Raw genomic sequence first — 14,199 nt, 5'->3', positions numbered from 1 at the left:
ATGCATCGTGATAGAATCGCATCGTGGCCTGTGAATCGTGATTCGAATTGAATCGTGACTTCTTTGGCAATATCCACCCCTATCGTGAGCTGTGAACTTTTAAACCCTGCGGTTTTGTTACAGTTTGCAGCTAGAACTCTATATATACACGTCTATATATACACTCATGTGTATTGACAGGGCGTCTATGGGATACTTGCTCTTGTTGTGGCTAGAGTATTGTGTTTTTTGTTGTCATTTTTTGTTTCCTTATCTCTTGTTTCATGAAGGTACAGAAGCAGACTTGTAGAACTTTGTGCATATTTTCCGTGTTTTGTTTTCTTTCTCATTTTCTATCTCTTTCTTACTCCCTTTAATTCTTATCCTCTCTCCCTATCTTTAGGGGAGTGTTAGCGTAGTGGTTAGCGCATTGCACTTGTGCTCCGAGAAGGTTGCAAGTACTCGATCCCCACAGCCTCCACTTAGGCTTCTTGAGCAAAACCCTTAACCCCTGATTCCTCCCCGAGTGCCACACAATGGCACCCCACTTTTGACCCATCCAAGGGGATGGGAAGGGCAGAGAACAAATTTCCCCATTGTGGGACAAGAAAGGGATATACTTTTTCTTTTCATCTCACCTCCCTTTCTGTCTTTCTTTCTGTTGCATACAATTTTATACCCTAAACTATTTCTAATGAAGCTTCATAAATAATTCCCAAGCTAATTCATGGCAACAACCACAATGGTCTACTTGTGAAAGCAGATCAGTTGGGCTATTATATCGCTCAGGGACATCAATTCCCAGAACTATATATTGACAAAGGAGGACACAGGGAATAATCAATGAAAAACATCCTGTGCAACTTTTGCTAATACCGTTTAATGGTTTCTCCTTCAAGTGGTTTTTAGTCTACTCAAGATACATTTAAACTATCACATTTTCACATGAACATATGAAGGCTACTATATTATTGGTATACATTTTTCTTAATCAAGACAACTGGATATATTTTCCAATCTGGTTTATTACAGTTTTAATCCAGGCTACTGGTTATCTCAACGTTTAGATTGACTTCTCTACTATGAATAGAATAGTCACAGTTATTTGAAGCTATTAGCTAATGCTTTAAGTGCCAGGCATTTGATTTACTTGCAGTTAAGACAGGCATCCACAAAAAGCTACAGCAAAGGAAGATGCACAGCTGCAACAAAAGCTACACATTCTATAGATAACTGATAAATATTCCAATCGAGTTGTTTTATAGCTACTGAATCATGCAGGGTTGATATTGATTATGATAAATTGGTTTAACTGTAATATTGCTGTTATTTAGAAAAATAAAAAAAACATAAAAATCATATTCCTTTAGGTTTGTGTCAGTAAGTGTGCAAAGATGCAGGCTCTACATGCCACAATGAAAATGAGGAAAACCTCACTGTGCTTGTTAAGCCTTCATACTTAAATTGCTTGTTTCTGTTGTTTTGTGTTAAATAACTTATTCTTCCACTTTAAAGGTTTTGGCACAACCTTCTCGCCCTGCATCATTTGTCTCACCCAAGTCAGAGTTTTTAAAGCAGGGTGAAAATTTCTAGCAGTATTGATCAAACACAATGATGACAAAAGCTTACTTTTTTAAGATTATCATTTGATACAGTGACTGAGGGCAATATTAATCTAAACGTTATTGGCACCAAGTGACTTCTTGCTCAGGTTTTACCGAAATATCAAATCACCAATAAAAATACACTTCATGAAAGCCTTTTAATTCCGATAAATTGCCCGTTACAGAACCATTGTATCACTCGAAAACAAAGCTACAGAGGCTTAAAAAGAACTCTTAAAAACAGAGAAAGGATGTTTCTGAAAACCCCCAACTCTATTAAAAAAAACAGGATGCCAAGTCTTCCTCAGACAAGCTTTTGCATAGAGCTAACTTCATAAAGCGTACAGAGTAACGAGGTCAGGCAGGTGTGAAATCTGCCTGCTTGTGCACCGCTTGCATGATTAAACTGTTAACATCTGTACATGTGGGCTGTAGGGGGTATGTTCATTTGAAAAAAACAAAATGCAAAAAAGTAAGGCTAAATCTTCCCAACTTTAGAATCCTCATACAGACTTGATTCATACATTCTGAAGAATTTCTAAACAGTGTTCGACTATCTCCTGTATACTACCTTTGTTTTCCCAACTTAATATACCAAAACTATGAGTCTTTTTTAAATGATAACAATCTTTAATGGTTAAAGCTAACCAAATCATTCACAAAATACATATGTATAAAAAAATGTCAAACTTTGATAGGATTCTCGTTCGAGCTCCCATGTTTGTTAAGTTTATTCAACACAAACCACTGAGCCTAGTCCTCTTTGTCATTAAATACACCTGGCTAAGTTAAACAGGAATAGCCATTAAATGGAATACTGAAACCTATAAGGCCTTCTACAAACAGAGATCCAACAAAGAAAAAATGGCAGGCAATTTCAGAAGGTTAATACGGAAGAGGATTATGGCCACTGAAAAAAATGTAAAAAAGTTAACTGATTTTTAAATTTTATTTCAGTACAATATGACTTTAATATCAGAATTCTGACTTTAATCTCAGAATTTTGGATCCTAATGTAGATGGGCACCATGAAGGAAGAGATGTGGGAGCACTCAGCTTCACTGACAAAGATGGGAGTTCTTTGGGAGGGCCAGTAACACATTGGTGGAAAATGACGGAATTAGGCGACTTTTTACATGCCTGAGGGGTCCATGATGCTATTTTATTAATGGAAGAGCTATAGGTGATTAAAACAGAGCTAGTTTAGTCTCTAAAACAGAAATAGCTATGGCTTAATGCTAACATGTTTGCTAGGTGTCAGAATTCAGTAGGAATTCTGAGATTAAAGTCAGAATTCTGAGGGGAAAAAAACAACCTTTTTCTCATATACAGAAATAAAATTTAAAAATCAGTTAACTTTTTTTTCCCCAGTGGCCCTAATCCTCTTCCTTATTCTACAAATAGAAATCCAACAAAGAAAAAAATGACAGGTAATTGCAGAAGGTTAACTATCAAGCAAAAGCAAAATGTATGAAACGCTGAACATCTATTTTTTTGAAAGGCTATCAAATCCCATTATGAATTTTTGTGAGTTTAAATCAATAAATGTAACGTAATCTGTATTCCTTAAGTTATACTGATGAGAAAACCGTGGCAGTGCAAGGTCCGTGGGATTCACTGATCTTTATTGACCCCAGTACTCAGCATTACAGTCCTAATACCGGTGGCATGTCAAAACCATCTGGATTCACGTTACAATAGCTGTGGAAATGACCTCTTCACTGATTAAACATCTTGAGACACGGTTTCACTTACCTACGTTTCAAAACCCGAGAGCATAAATAATATAGCACAAAGCTAATCAACGCAGAGCTACTAGAAACCCGTGTCTTAGAAGCGTAACGGTGGCTTAATAAACCCTCACAAAGCTTGGTATTCTTACACTCTGTGACATTATCATCATAGAAATCTTTCTATACAACCATGCCAAGAAAACCGATGTCTTGGCTCATAAAAAAGGATCAGAACTGAGGGCCTTCTCTGGCCAAAGAGGCCAATTAGCTCCCATGTCTTCGACATTTTGATATAAAATGCTAACAGAAATCTCTTACCTTGGTGATTGAAAAGCCTCCATAGCTTCGTAAAAAGTATTCCCATGGCTAACGGTGAAGTTTTTTCGATGCCAGCTTTGTAAATATCGGCAACCAGTCAGCTAGCTAGCGTTGATGATAATTATTGCTATCAACTTTACCTAGCTAGCTAGCCTGGGAACTACTCAAACACAAATTTAAACGTTTAAATACGACCTCCATCATGCTGGCGTCGCCCACTGCTCAATAAGTCATTTTACGGTAGATGTGACATGTAAACATTACAGCTGGGATTAAGAGAAACAAGAGAAAAGCGGCAACCAGTATGGCTAAGCGGTTGGTATCAGCTGGATGTTGTAAAGTGCGCTGGGCTGTCAAGTTTGCGCATGCGCACAATTACTCTGCAATAAAACCTGATACAAAAAATATATAATAAACTTCCACCCATACGGAAGAGGATTAGGGACACTGAAAAAATAAAAAAGTTAACTGATTTTTTAATTTTATTTTAGTTTAATATGGGGAAAAAGTCAGAATTCTGACTTTTTTCTCAGAACTTTGACTTTTTTCACACAGTTCTGACTTTAATCTCAGAACTTTGACTTTTTTAACACAATTCTGACTTTAATCTCAGAACTCTGACTTTCTTCACACAATTCTGACTTTAATCTCAAAATTCTGACTTTAATCTAGGATCTTGACTTTTTTTTCTTAGAATTCTGACTTTAATCCCAGAATTTTGGATCTTAATGTAGATGGGCACCATGGAGGAAGAGATGTGGGAGCACTCAGCTTCACTGACAAATATGTGAGTTGTTTGGAACGGCCAGTAACACTTTGGTGGAAAATAATGCAATTAGGCAACTTTTTACATTCTCATACTGAAATAAGATTTAAAAATCAGTTAACTTTTAAAGAAATTTGTCAGTGGCCCTAATCCTCTTATGTATACAACTGTTTAGTTTATTTCAGCAATCGTAAAATTATATGCACACATATGTTAAAATACATTTGCATTTTCCTAATAAGCAGTTTTTATATTTTTTTAAAATAATTAGTGATGTCCCTCTATTTGGAAATAAAAGTAAAAACATTATTTCTGATCCTCCAGATTTTCTTCCTGTATGTCATGTTTGACTCATGGAATGAAAGTAGCTACATGGTATATTACAAGGTTCAAAAGTATGCAATTCGAAGACTGTGCTCTAGTTTTCCTGTGTTTATTGGCAGTGCACATTTAAATAAATAAAATAAAAAATACATGAAAGTCCACTACATTTGGCAAAAAGCAGCATGTATCAGACATGTATTTGGAAAGACATGAAGGTGATAATACAGTATACCAGCTGATTGTCTGGTGTTGGAAATCTAATTTTAATGTGATTTAAACAACAATCTGTGGGTCACATACTGAATATATTTCTCCCTAATTCCTGAAACATATCAAGACTTAAAGCTATTGATATTTCAGACTGTAAACACATACAGATATATCATTTATTTGATGCAATTTCAATTTCCTATTAAAATCAGCAAAAAAGATAAAAAATAATAATGTTCAGGGGGGAATACTGTAATCTACACATTTTCTTGGGATTTAAAGGTATAGTGGAGGATTTTTGCGAATTTTTAAAAATACCTGCCCTCTCCACTTGCACATGCACAACCCTGTACGCGCTCCTGAGAGGGAACGCCTATTAAATCCGTGCGAGCGTGCACAAGCCCATTTCTCCTCGTGCACACTTAAAAGTTGTTGTTTGCATCGCTCATACAAGCTTACTTTCCAAAAGAAGATTTGCGATAAGTGAAAATGGGGATGATCACGTAAGACGGCCTTACGTAAACATATCATCAGAATGATTGACAATTAGGAGGACCACTTATTTAGATGATCCACACGGAACAACAACATCCTCCACTATACCTTTAAAATGAATATCCAATCAAAAAACCTCCAGCACACATTTTCCCTTTTTGGTGAATGTTAACATTTAGTTGTTAGCATAGGTAAGCACAAGGTCAGACTGGTTTATCTCTCCATAATCTTCGTTTTTCCTCAAAGGTTTTTGACGAAAACATTAAAATCATGTGAAAAGCTAACAGGTCAGGATTGCTCACTACTCTTTTAACATTTTTGAGCTACCCAGTGTTATCTATTATATAAAACCTTTAAAAAATATTCTTTCTAAATCTGAGAAACTTGAAAGACCCCTAAATAAAGCCATCAGCTGTTATCAGAGTTACCAAAAATGGAGTTTTAAATAGTTTTTTCTATAATTTTTGGACAATATTTACAAATGGAAGACTTCAATAAGTCACAAGCTAAAATACCCTCTTGTTTTTCGTAGTCATGCCCTGCTAAATTCATATATTTCAAGACAAAAGCTAAACAGTTAGTACAGCATTCCACTACAGCTACAGTGCCTTACAAAAGCATTCACATCCCTTGAACATTTCTGCATGTCATCACATTAAAACCACAGACATCTATGTAGTTTATTAATATTTTTTGCTGTTTATTATATTTTACGTGGTAGACCACGTTTTGAAAACCAAAACAAGGTTTTGATGGGCTACTGTAAAAAACCTTGAACTCAACGCTATTCCCGACATTTTTAATTGGAAAAAGCTTCCGGGATGGGAAGCGAAATGTCTTCAAACTTAAAAACAAAGTCCAGTGGATTGTTTTTAACTTTCTTTCTTTTTTTGGGATGACTATGACCCGGCTGACTGAGAATCATCTCCAGCACCAGCATAAAGTACAAGGTAAATGTGGTGCAAAGGGAAAATTATACATCGGTTCTCAACTTTACTAAAAATCCAAAAAGTTCGGCATGCAATTATATTCATTCTACGTCCACCTGTGGTCAAATATCTTCTACGGCCTCCAACCGGTTTGCTTTGATCACAATTTCCCTTTATTTAGCTTCTTTAATAAAGAAGACGCATCCAATACCACCGCTGGGAATACTCTTGAAAGGCACTGTATAGTAAATAAACCCACAATTATATTCTTGTCAGATGGATAAGATAACAAACGCTACACTTCCAGGTCTTAGTGACCTCTATAGTTCCTGAGGTTTGGAGCTTTTAAATGTCTCTATATCTGCTTGACTTTGGATACGACTGAAACAAAAACAGAGTTCAAGGGGGAAAAAATAAGGAAGAAGGAAGCTTCTGGATGAAGTTTGAAAGAGAAAACAAAACAAATCACATTAAACGCAAAGAGCAAAAGTCAAGAGATTTGGAAACAAGATTTTACAAGAATTCCACGCTCAAGTTGAAGACTGCAGCACACAAATGTATAAATATTGGCATATTTTGCTCCACTCAGCTCTAAGTTATGTCAGAACAAGTACTGAGTTGCTAATCACTGTAGGATCCTGTCAGGCACTGATTTCACAGCCCCTCCTACATGCTACAGGGACAGCTGAGATGGCAGGGAAGGTGTAGAAGGGCCTACACCCCACACTCTCACTCTTTAGCTGATTTTACTTACAAGCTACTTGTTTGACGTGTTAAAACAAGCTCAATTTCCACCCTTTCCTTAAAACAAACATTTTTGTGCTACAAGTCCACCCCCATATTCACATCATAGCAAAGGCAGTTTTTTCACTAGGGTTGTAAATGTCCATTTGGCAACAACCAAGGTAAGATTGGGTTATGAGGTACTACACAGACATAAGAGATTGTCCCAGGTCACATGACTGTAGTAGATTTTATACAACAGAGCTGCTGAGCTCCTGTGTTCATGGTGGATATTTGGAGATGTGTGTCCGCTCAGAGCCTGTGCCTGGAGTCCTGGCTGTAGCCTCCTGGGGATCCACCATTGCGGTGAGGCTTGTAAGAGTCCTGATAGGGGTCTTGGTAGTCTTCCTCCATCAGTGGAGAGTGGTCCCTGCTGTGCTGTGAGCCAGAAGACAGGCGGTTGCGATTCTTCCGTCCTCGTTCGTTGTGATAGTTCTCATCTGCAGGCATCAGAGTGTTGCGCTCGACGGGGGAAAGGTCGGTTGTGGAGTGGTTGCTGTTTCGATTCTTCTGGGCCTATTTGACGTAGAAATATTATACATGTCTATAAGTATGTATACATGATAAAGACACAAATAAATGACACATTACTATTTTTTTTCCTATTGCCTGATAATAAATCAGACCAAACTTTTCCAATAACATACATTTTAAGCTCTGCTCACAGATTCTCTGTGCAATAAAGTTAGGACTTAAACATTGCATTCATTGTCATTAAAATGCCTTGTAACAGACTTCATGTTATGATTAAAATCACATTTTATTTGGAAGACCCATTTGCATCCACACTTTAATTCCTGGCTTACTAGATAATGTGTTAATATTTGAAAATAAGGTTTTATCTAATAATGCGTTCACATCTCACTGCAAATATTCCATATAATCGTGCTTAGATGATGAACAATGCACCATCAGCAATCTAAAAAAATGTACCCAACTATAAACTAGACTTTTCAAAATCCATAACTATTTTCCTGGGGTCTTGTCTAATCTTGGATTTGTTTGTTTTTTTTTAAATATCACACACGAAAGAGGTGTATTTTATTTGTTGCCTCTAAATAAATCCACAGCCGGGCTTCTGTTTAACTCATATTTTGTGACTCAGAAGTTTAAAAAGCCAGGACATTAAATAAAGGCTGTTTGAAATCATTTAAAGTAATTTTAATTTTATTATACTGCAAACTTTAAAGTTAAAGAAAAACAATCTGGGTATGAATATTCTGACATTTAGCAGCAGAGCTAATTTTGGTCTTCTGAACTGACAAAAAAAGAAAGGGAAGGCTTAATCTGATTAAATGTCTAACAGGGAAGAAATAAAGTCATGTGACATTTTAATAATTGTTTAATTTTTTAATATGAATCCTTTGATAAGCCTGTGACTTGACCCTGACATGAAGCCGACTGGTAAGAGCTGCGGTTTTACAAATTAGACAAAATAAACCTTTAATCTAATCCCAGCAAAAATGGTAATATATATGAAATAATTTCAGGATGGTTTAGGCGCTTCTTTTGGATTTATAATAACCCTCCCAATGCAACTTGATTTTCAATACAGACACAGGGCCAACACACGCCAACACAACACAACTGACTTAAAACGCTGCTGCTTTAATTAAAACTAGCTGGATTAGCTGGTTTTCCAACGCTGCAAATCAGATGTAGAGATCTTGTATGAAGCAATCTTCCTGGACAGCTTAAAGCCAAAAAAGAATTCCATAAATGTGACAACAAAGACGTGTGACTCAAAGTATGAGAAAGGGAACAATGGCTTTTTTGACGAAGGGAAAACAAAGCCGCCTGATGTGATTCATTCTAAATGTCTGGGTGTGACGGAAAACAGGTTTTAAGTTCTACGGTACTGGAGTTAAACGACAAGTCAGAACATATGGCCAGCCTTATAACCAATGGGCAAGTTACCGTTTTTGATCACTTGCATACCCATTATAAATGGATAACTCCCCCATCCCTCAGTGAGGTCTAGAATTACAATATCTATATCCAGCCATTCAGCAAAGATACTGCTACATGGCTGTACATCTTATTTTGGCATTTGACCAATTCGATGAGCCCTTAAATTATATATTACCTACTGTATATTAAGTTGTCAAAGGCAGTATAGGTAACCGCCTGGGACTTGGGGAAGCCAGGTAACTGGTGGGAACCTGGCAAGCCATAAGAATGTGTTACTAGCAGCGTTCTGTGGCAAGCATGGCCTCAGTAGATCCCTTCCCCCTATGCTGAAATTTCTGTCTTGTGTTTTTATGTGCTTTTCTTGTGCTGAGTTTTTTTTTGATAGCGGTTTCCTGTCAAGGACGAAGTGTGAAATACGCTTTTTTCCCCTCTCTTCCCGAATGTGATGAATGGTTTGTACTGAAACTGAAATTTCTATCGCAATGTAAATTGTAGTTGACAATAAAGATTGATTGATTGATGGATTGATGATTGATTGAAGTTGGAAAAAAAAAAGTTAAAAAGCTAATCGAAAAGTTTAAAAGTTAATTAGCATAGTTTACAATTATATTTAGGTCTATAATCTAAAAAAATGTAAGTGCCAGTATCAGCATTAATGCCTCTAAAGTTATGTTGCACCAAAAAAAAAAAAAAATGTGTTTCTTTCACTCTCACATTGTTTTTCATGAATTCCTTATAGAAGCACTTTTGTTATTTTTATTAATATATTCCAGCAAGTTGGCGTTTCTTGTTATTATATTCACATAAATTTTTGCCGTCGAAATATCTGTTTTTTGAATGTTACAAAATAATAAGGTCTTGTCCTGGATTCCCATAACACTAGTGACTTGAAATTTAAATTTTTTTAAAGTATTTCACTGAGTGCCCTATAAAGGGTTAAAACATAAATATTTATTTTCCATTCAATTCAAAAACACTTGCAACATATGCAATGAGTGTCTACTCTAACAGAGGCCTAATGAGGGAGTAGGAACTTATGTGACAGACCAACATGAGTAGTGCACCATTTGGCCGTTTAAGCATTATAACAAATACTTTTGAAAGGCTTGATTTGTAGGCCTATTTGGAATCAGCTTTTTAAAGAACTATCATGATGAGAATTAAAAAAAAACCTGACAGGTCAGACTTAGAGCTGAAAAAGCTTAAAGGAACATAGCAAAGATATTTCAAATCTACATGGTAGTAACTTTTATGACAAATTGAAGCATCCCGCTGTCATGGTATTTTTTTATTTTTGTCTTTTAAGCTTTGTTTTTGCACAATCTGTTAGCATATACAGTCTTTCTATGCATGTCTACCATAACAACATAATGTGACCTGGATTACTTCAGCCTGCATGTGTACAGTTGGACAAGAAGCTGAAGCAAAGGAGGCAAATGAGTGTGGAGCTCCCAGCGTAGTTTTGAAAAAAAAAAAAAGAAGTCCAAGATAAAAGTACTACAAGGTGCAAGACGGTGTTTGAGTCTGAGAATCGTGCTGGGAAACAGTCTAATTATTGGGGTTCCCCAAAGCTGATGCTAAATCTCAGGAAGCATTCTGATGGTGCTGTGAAGGTGATAAATATGTGAGGACATGTCCTTGCTAATGGGGCTTCTCATGCCAGTATTATGTTAAGCTCCATCCTCAGCTGTCAGCTTTCTGAGAGGCATTACAGCACAGTCAGGACCTATTTAGTACCTTGTGGCCACTGGCCACTATCTGTTTTTCTAGTACAGTAGCTCAGCAGTACTGCGTGTAGATGGCGCCATGTCTGTTTACATCAGCTCATCGCAACCAGTTCTGATTGTTTATTTAGCCTGAAAAGAGATTATCAAAACACTATTAGGATGGATGCTTGGAGCATATAGCCTTGTTTTATCATAATCAACTGGATTCTGGACTTTTCGGTTTAAGCATATAACGTGACTATGTAGCTTTAAAGAAGTGTTTTGGTTCTAAAACAACATTCTGACCTTTGACCTTTATCACAGAGCATAGTTCAGTAAGTCAATGTGAAACTGAAAGAGTGTGTTTGCAAAACTGTAAATATATCAAGACTTCCTTAACTGGAAGATAAGTGGAAATTATTATAAGAGGTAACAGGTTTAAGAGATCCTGTAGAAACCCAACTGCTCAGGTGGGAAAATATTTTGACCAGGCTATTAGTTGTGCAATCTATGAAATTTGAACTGGTAGAAGGTAGAAGGGATATGGTTGAAAAAAGTCCTGTTTTAGTTTTGCCACAAGGGATGTTGGAACCACATCCAGTGGAAGAAGTTGCTGTGAGCAGATAGGACCAACCTTAGAATGCTATTTGGCCTAAAAGCAAAATAAGGTTTCAGAAAACCAAACAAACTAAGAAGAAATCCTCCCCACAGTTAAACATGGTGGTGGCAGTATCTAGTGGGGATGTCATTTCTGAGCTAAATCGGGTAGTGACACGACCAAAAGACCTATAGCTGTATTTAAAGACAGTTCTTCAGTGTGCCGCCTTAAAGACGCTCCTTACTATTCAGATTTAATTTTGAAATTTGTTTAAAAAAAAAATTATCTAAATATTTTTTTGATTTTCCTTTCTGCTTACAGTTGTGTTTCTATTACATAAACCCTCAACAAGATATAGGATATTGTAGAACTTGTATTTCTGCTTTTGCAAGGCACTACTTAAAAATCTCTCAGTTGTTTAGTAAAATATTACATTGTGCTCTATCATTTTTCATGTAAGCCTGATATAAATCTTTCAATACAAGTCAAAATGGCAAAGTAATAAGTAATAAACTATCTATATCTATGTAGATATTAAGTATTTATTCATGGTAATAATTATTAAGTAAATCAGACAAAGGCATTAAAGGTTTATTTGTCAGCTTTGACCAAACTTACTATTGAGACTACTGGAAGGCAAAAACTAAAGTATTTTTAATTTCTGCACCTATTGTTCATTAGCAGACAGAGAAATGTGATAAATGAGTGTACAATATCCTAGCATATTAAACAAGTAAATAGAAGCCAAGTTTGTGTTCAGCAATACAAGTTCACCTGAATGGCAGCTGGATATGGGGAGAGAGCGGTGGAACCCAGGTTGCGTCCCAGCAGGGGGTTGAGTGGCGTGCTAAGCGAAGTATGGGTCGCACGCCAGTACGCCTCCAGGTATTCGGCCAGGTGTTCACAGGCATCTTCAAGTTGGTTCTCATCCAAAATAATATCAAACATCTCCTGTAGCGGGGGAAGGGAGAGAGAGGGATGTTGCTGGTGCGTGCAAATGTTGTTACTCTTGGTTGCAGATAGCAAAATCAATAATAGTATTCGCTGCTCCTCTGGATTTAAAAGAGTGATGGAAGTTTACTCACAGATGGACACTGTGCAAGTTTTTCAGCTGCGACAAGCTGCACGTTCAAGTGTTTGCTTTGAGACTTTCCACGGGATTTGATTAAACGCTGCAGGACCTGTTGACACATGTCAGCAGAAACAAACATCCCCAGATGTGAAATGAACAGAAATAAATCTCTACTATAAAAGCTGTCTGTTCCCATATTTATGTATTTCCAGTATCAAATGTTAACCTATTTGATTGTATACATAGACTACTAATACACAGTGTAATATCATTTTGAATTAAAAACATTCAATAAAAGTACAACTCTGAAAAATGTGGAAATTGACCTTATACTTAATACGCCTAATTTAAATTGTATGAAACTAACTATACTAATTACACATCATACATGTAGGTCAGGGAGGAAGTACAGCATTTAGGATGCTGAAACTCAGATCACTGCTTAATTTATTATTTAAAAATGTGTTTTATGCACTGCTCAGCTGAGCTAAAATACTGTGCAAAGATGGCATTAATCAAAGAATCAGCCAAAAGACACCTATGATAAGCTTTAAAGGGCTGTGTAGGAGCTCATGGAGGAGGTAATCTGTCCAAAGGGGAACAGTTTGAAACTCCACAAAACTATTTGTATGGAATACACACAAAGAAAAAGTCTAATTTTAAGTGACAGTTCACCCTGAACACCATCCCCATTTCAAAACATGGTGGTGGCAGCATCAGGCTGTGAAGATATTCATGCTTTCCAAAAATTCATTGCTACTAATGCATGTCCTACTTTTTCAGATTTCTCATTTATAGATCTTATTTGCAAAAAATCAACAACAAAAAATAAGCATCTGACAAAAATGTTCAATGTTCAATCATTTCTTTTATCTATTATTATTTATTTATTCTTTTCCTTGTACTTCATTCCACATTACTTTGTGTCAGTTACTGAGTTTAAGGTGCAGTAGTGTTGTACAGAGAGTAATCTGCTTGCAGTCTTACCTTAGGGGACGACACCTTAACATGGACAATAATTGGAGCTAATGAGGTCTTGATAAGCTGTGCTGGGTGATTAATGGTATCTGCATCCAAAACCACGAGCTGCAGAGATCTGGCCAATTCAAAGATCCTTTCTATTTCACTTTGGACCTCAGCTACCAAAAATAAGAGCATACAACAAAGCAATTATCAACTAAAAACTATATGAGACGAAACACAGAACATTAATTTGCTGACACACAGACAATAAATGCACATCATTGAGTGGGATGATTCCTGTAGCTTTACCGAGGCTGGAGCGGGTGTTGGATCTCTCAATGATGGCCCGCTTACTGGGGTTGTTAAGTACTGACCTCTTGGCTAACGATATATCAGCGGTAACCCTCGTGATGGATATCCTGCAGCAACACAACATAGGAATGTCACAGAGTAATCGCTTGCAGTGCAATGATGATTTCATGATGGTGTTTTGATGTTGGCCTGCTTACCTCCCATCAAACCTGTGTTTCAGGAAGTCAAACAGCGCTTTCTGCATCATATCCGTTACCTACAGCCATAAGTGACAGAATGGGACAGATGTAAAAACACTGAAGGATGGGAAAACAGAAAATACACATTTTGCTCTGCTTTGTCAGACAAATGTAAAGCAGATTCTTCTGCTTTTACAATTGTGATGCTAAAATATCAGATCATCAGACTAAGCCCTCGTCTCCCAGAAGGAGCCACAGAACAATCCAAAACCCACCATTTGTCAGGGCTCCAGTCTGTGTGTTTGTTTTTTGTGTTT

The 14,199-nt window shown here is 36.8% G+C and overlaps 2 protein-coding genes across 4 annotated transcripts in view; both read right to left on the bottom strand.

The window, feature by feature from the left end:
• Positions 1–3,986, bottom strand: part of LOC107098691 (ADP-ribosylation factor-like protein 5A) — a 17,608-nt gene extending 13,622 nt beyond the window's left edge. Inside the window, exon 1 of the mRNA XM_015396480.1 lies at positions 3,635–3,986. Within this exon, the coding sequence (XP_015251966.1) occupies positions 3,635–3,680 (46 nt within the window). The 5' untranslated portion in view covers positions 3,681–3,986. The remainder of the gene's footprint in view (positions 1–3,634) is intronic.
• A 2,219-nt stretch (positions 3,987–6,205) lies between these two features.
• Positions 6,206–14,199, bottom strand: part of cacnb4 (calcium channel, voltage-dependent, beta 4 subunit) — a 61,542-nt gene continuing 53,548 nt past the window's right edge. For all 3 annotated transcript variants that reach the window (XM_015396513.1, XM_015396514.1, XM_015396515.1), the window contains 6 exons: positions 13,901–13,959; positions 13,701–13,810; positions 13,416–13,567; positions 12,442–12,537; positions 12,131–12,307; positions 6,206–7,657 (listed from right to left, as the gene is read on the bottom strand). In XM_015396513.1, coding sequence (XP_015251999.1) covers positions 7,394–7,657; positions 12,131–12,307; positions 12,442–12,537; positions 13,416–13,567; positions 13,701–13,810; positions 13,901–13,959 — 858 coding nt within the window. In that variant the 3' untranslated portion in view covers positions 6,206–7,393. The remainder of the gene's footprint in view (positions 7,658–12,130; positions 12,308–12,441; positions 12,538–13,415; positions 13,568–13,700; positions 13,811–13,900; positions 13,960–14,199) is intronic.

The sequence above is a fragment of the Cyprinodon variegatus genome, unplaced genomic scaffold (assembly GCF_000732505.1).
Source record: "Cyprinodon variegatus isolate N-32 unplaced genomic scaffold, C_variegatus-1.0 Scaffold801, whole genome shotgun sequence".
Classification (NCBI taxonomy): Eukaryota; Metazoa; Chordata; class Actinopteri; order Cyprinodontiformes; family Cyprinodontidae; genus Cyprinodon; species Cyprinodon variegatus.
This window is presented reverse-complemented; position numbering and strand designations above follow the sequence as displayed.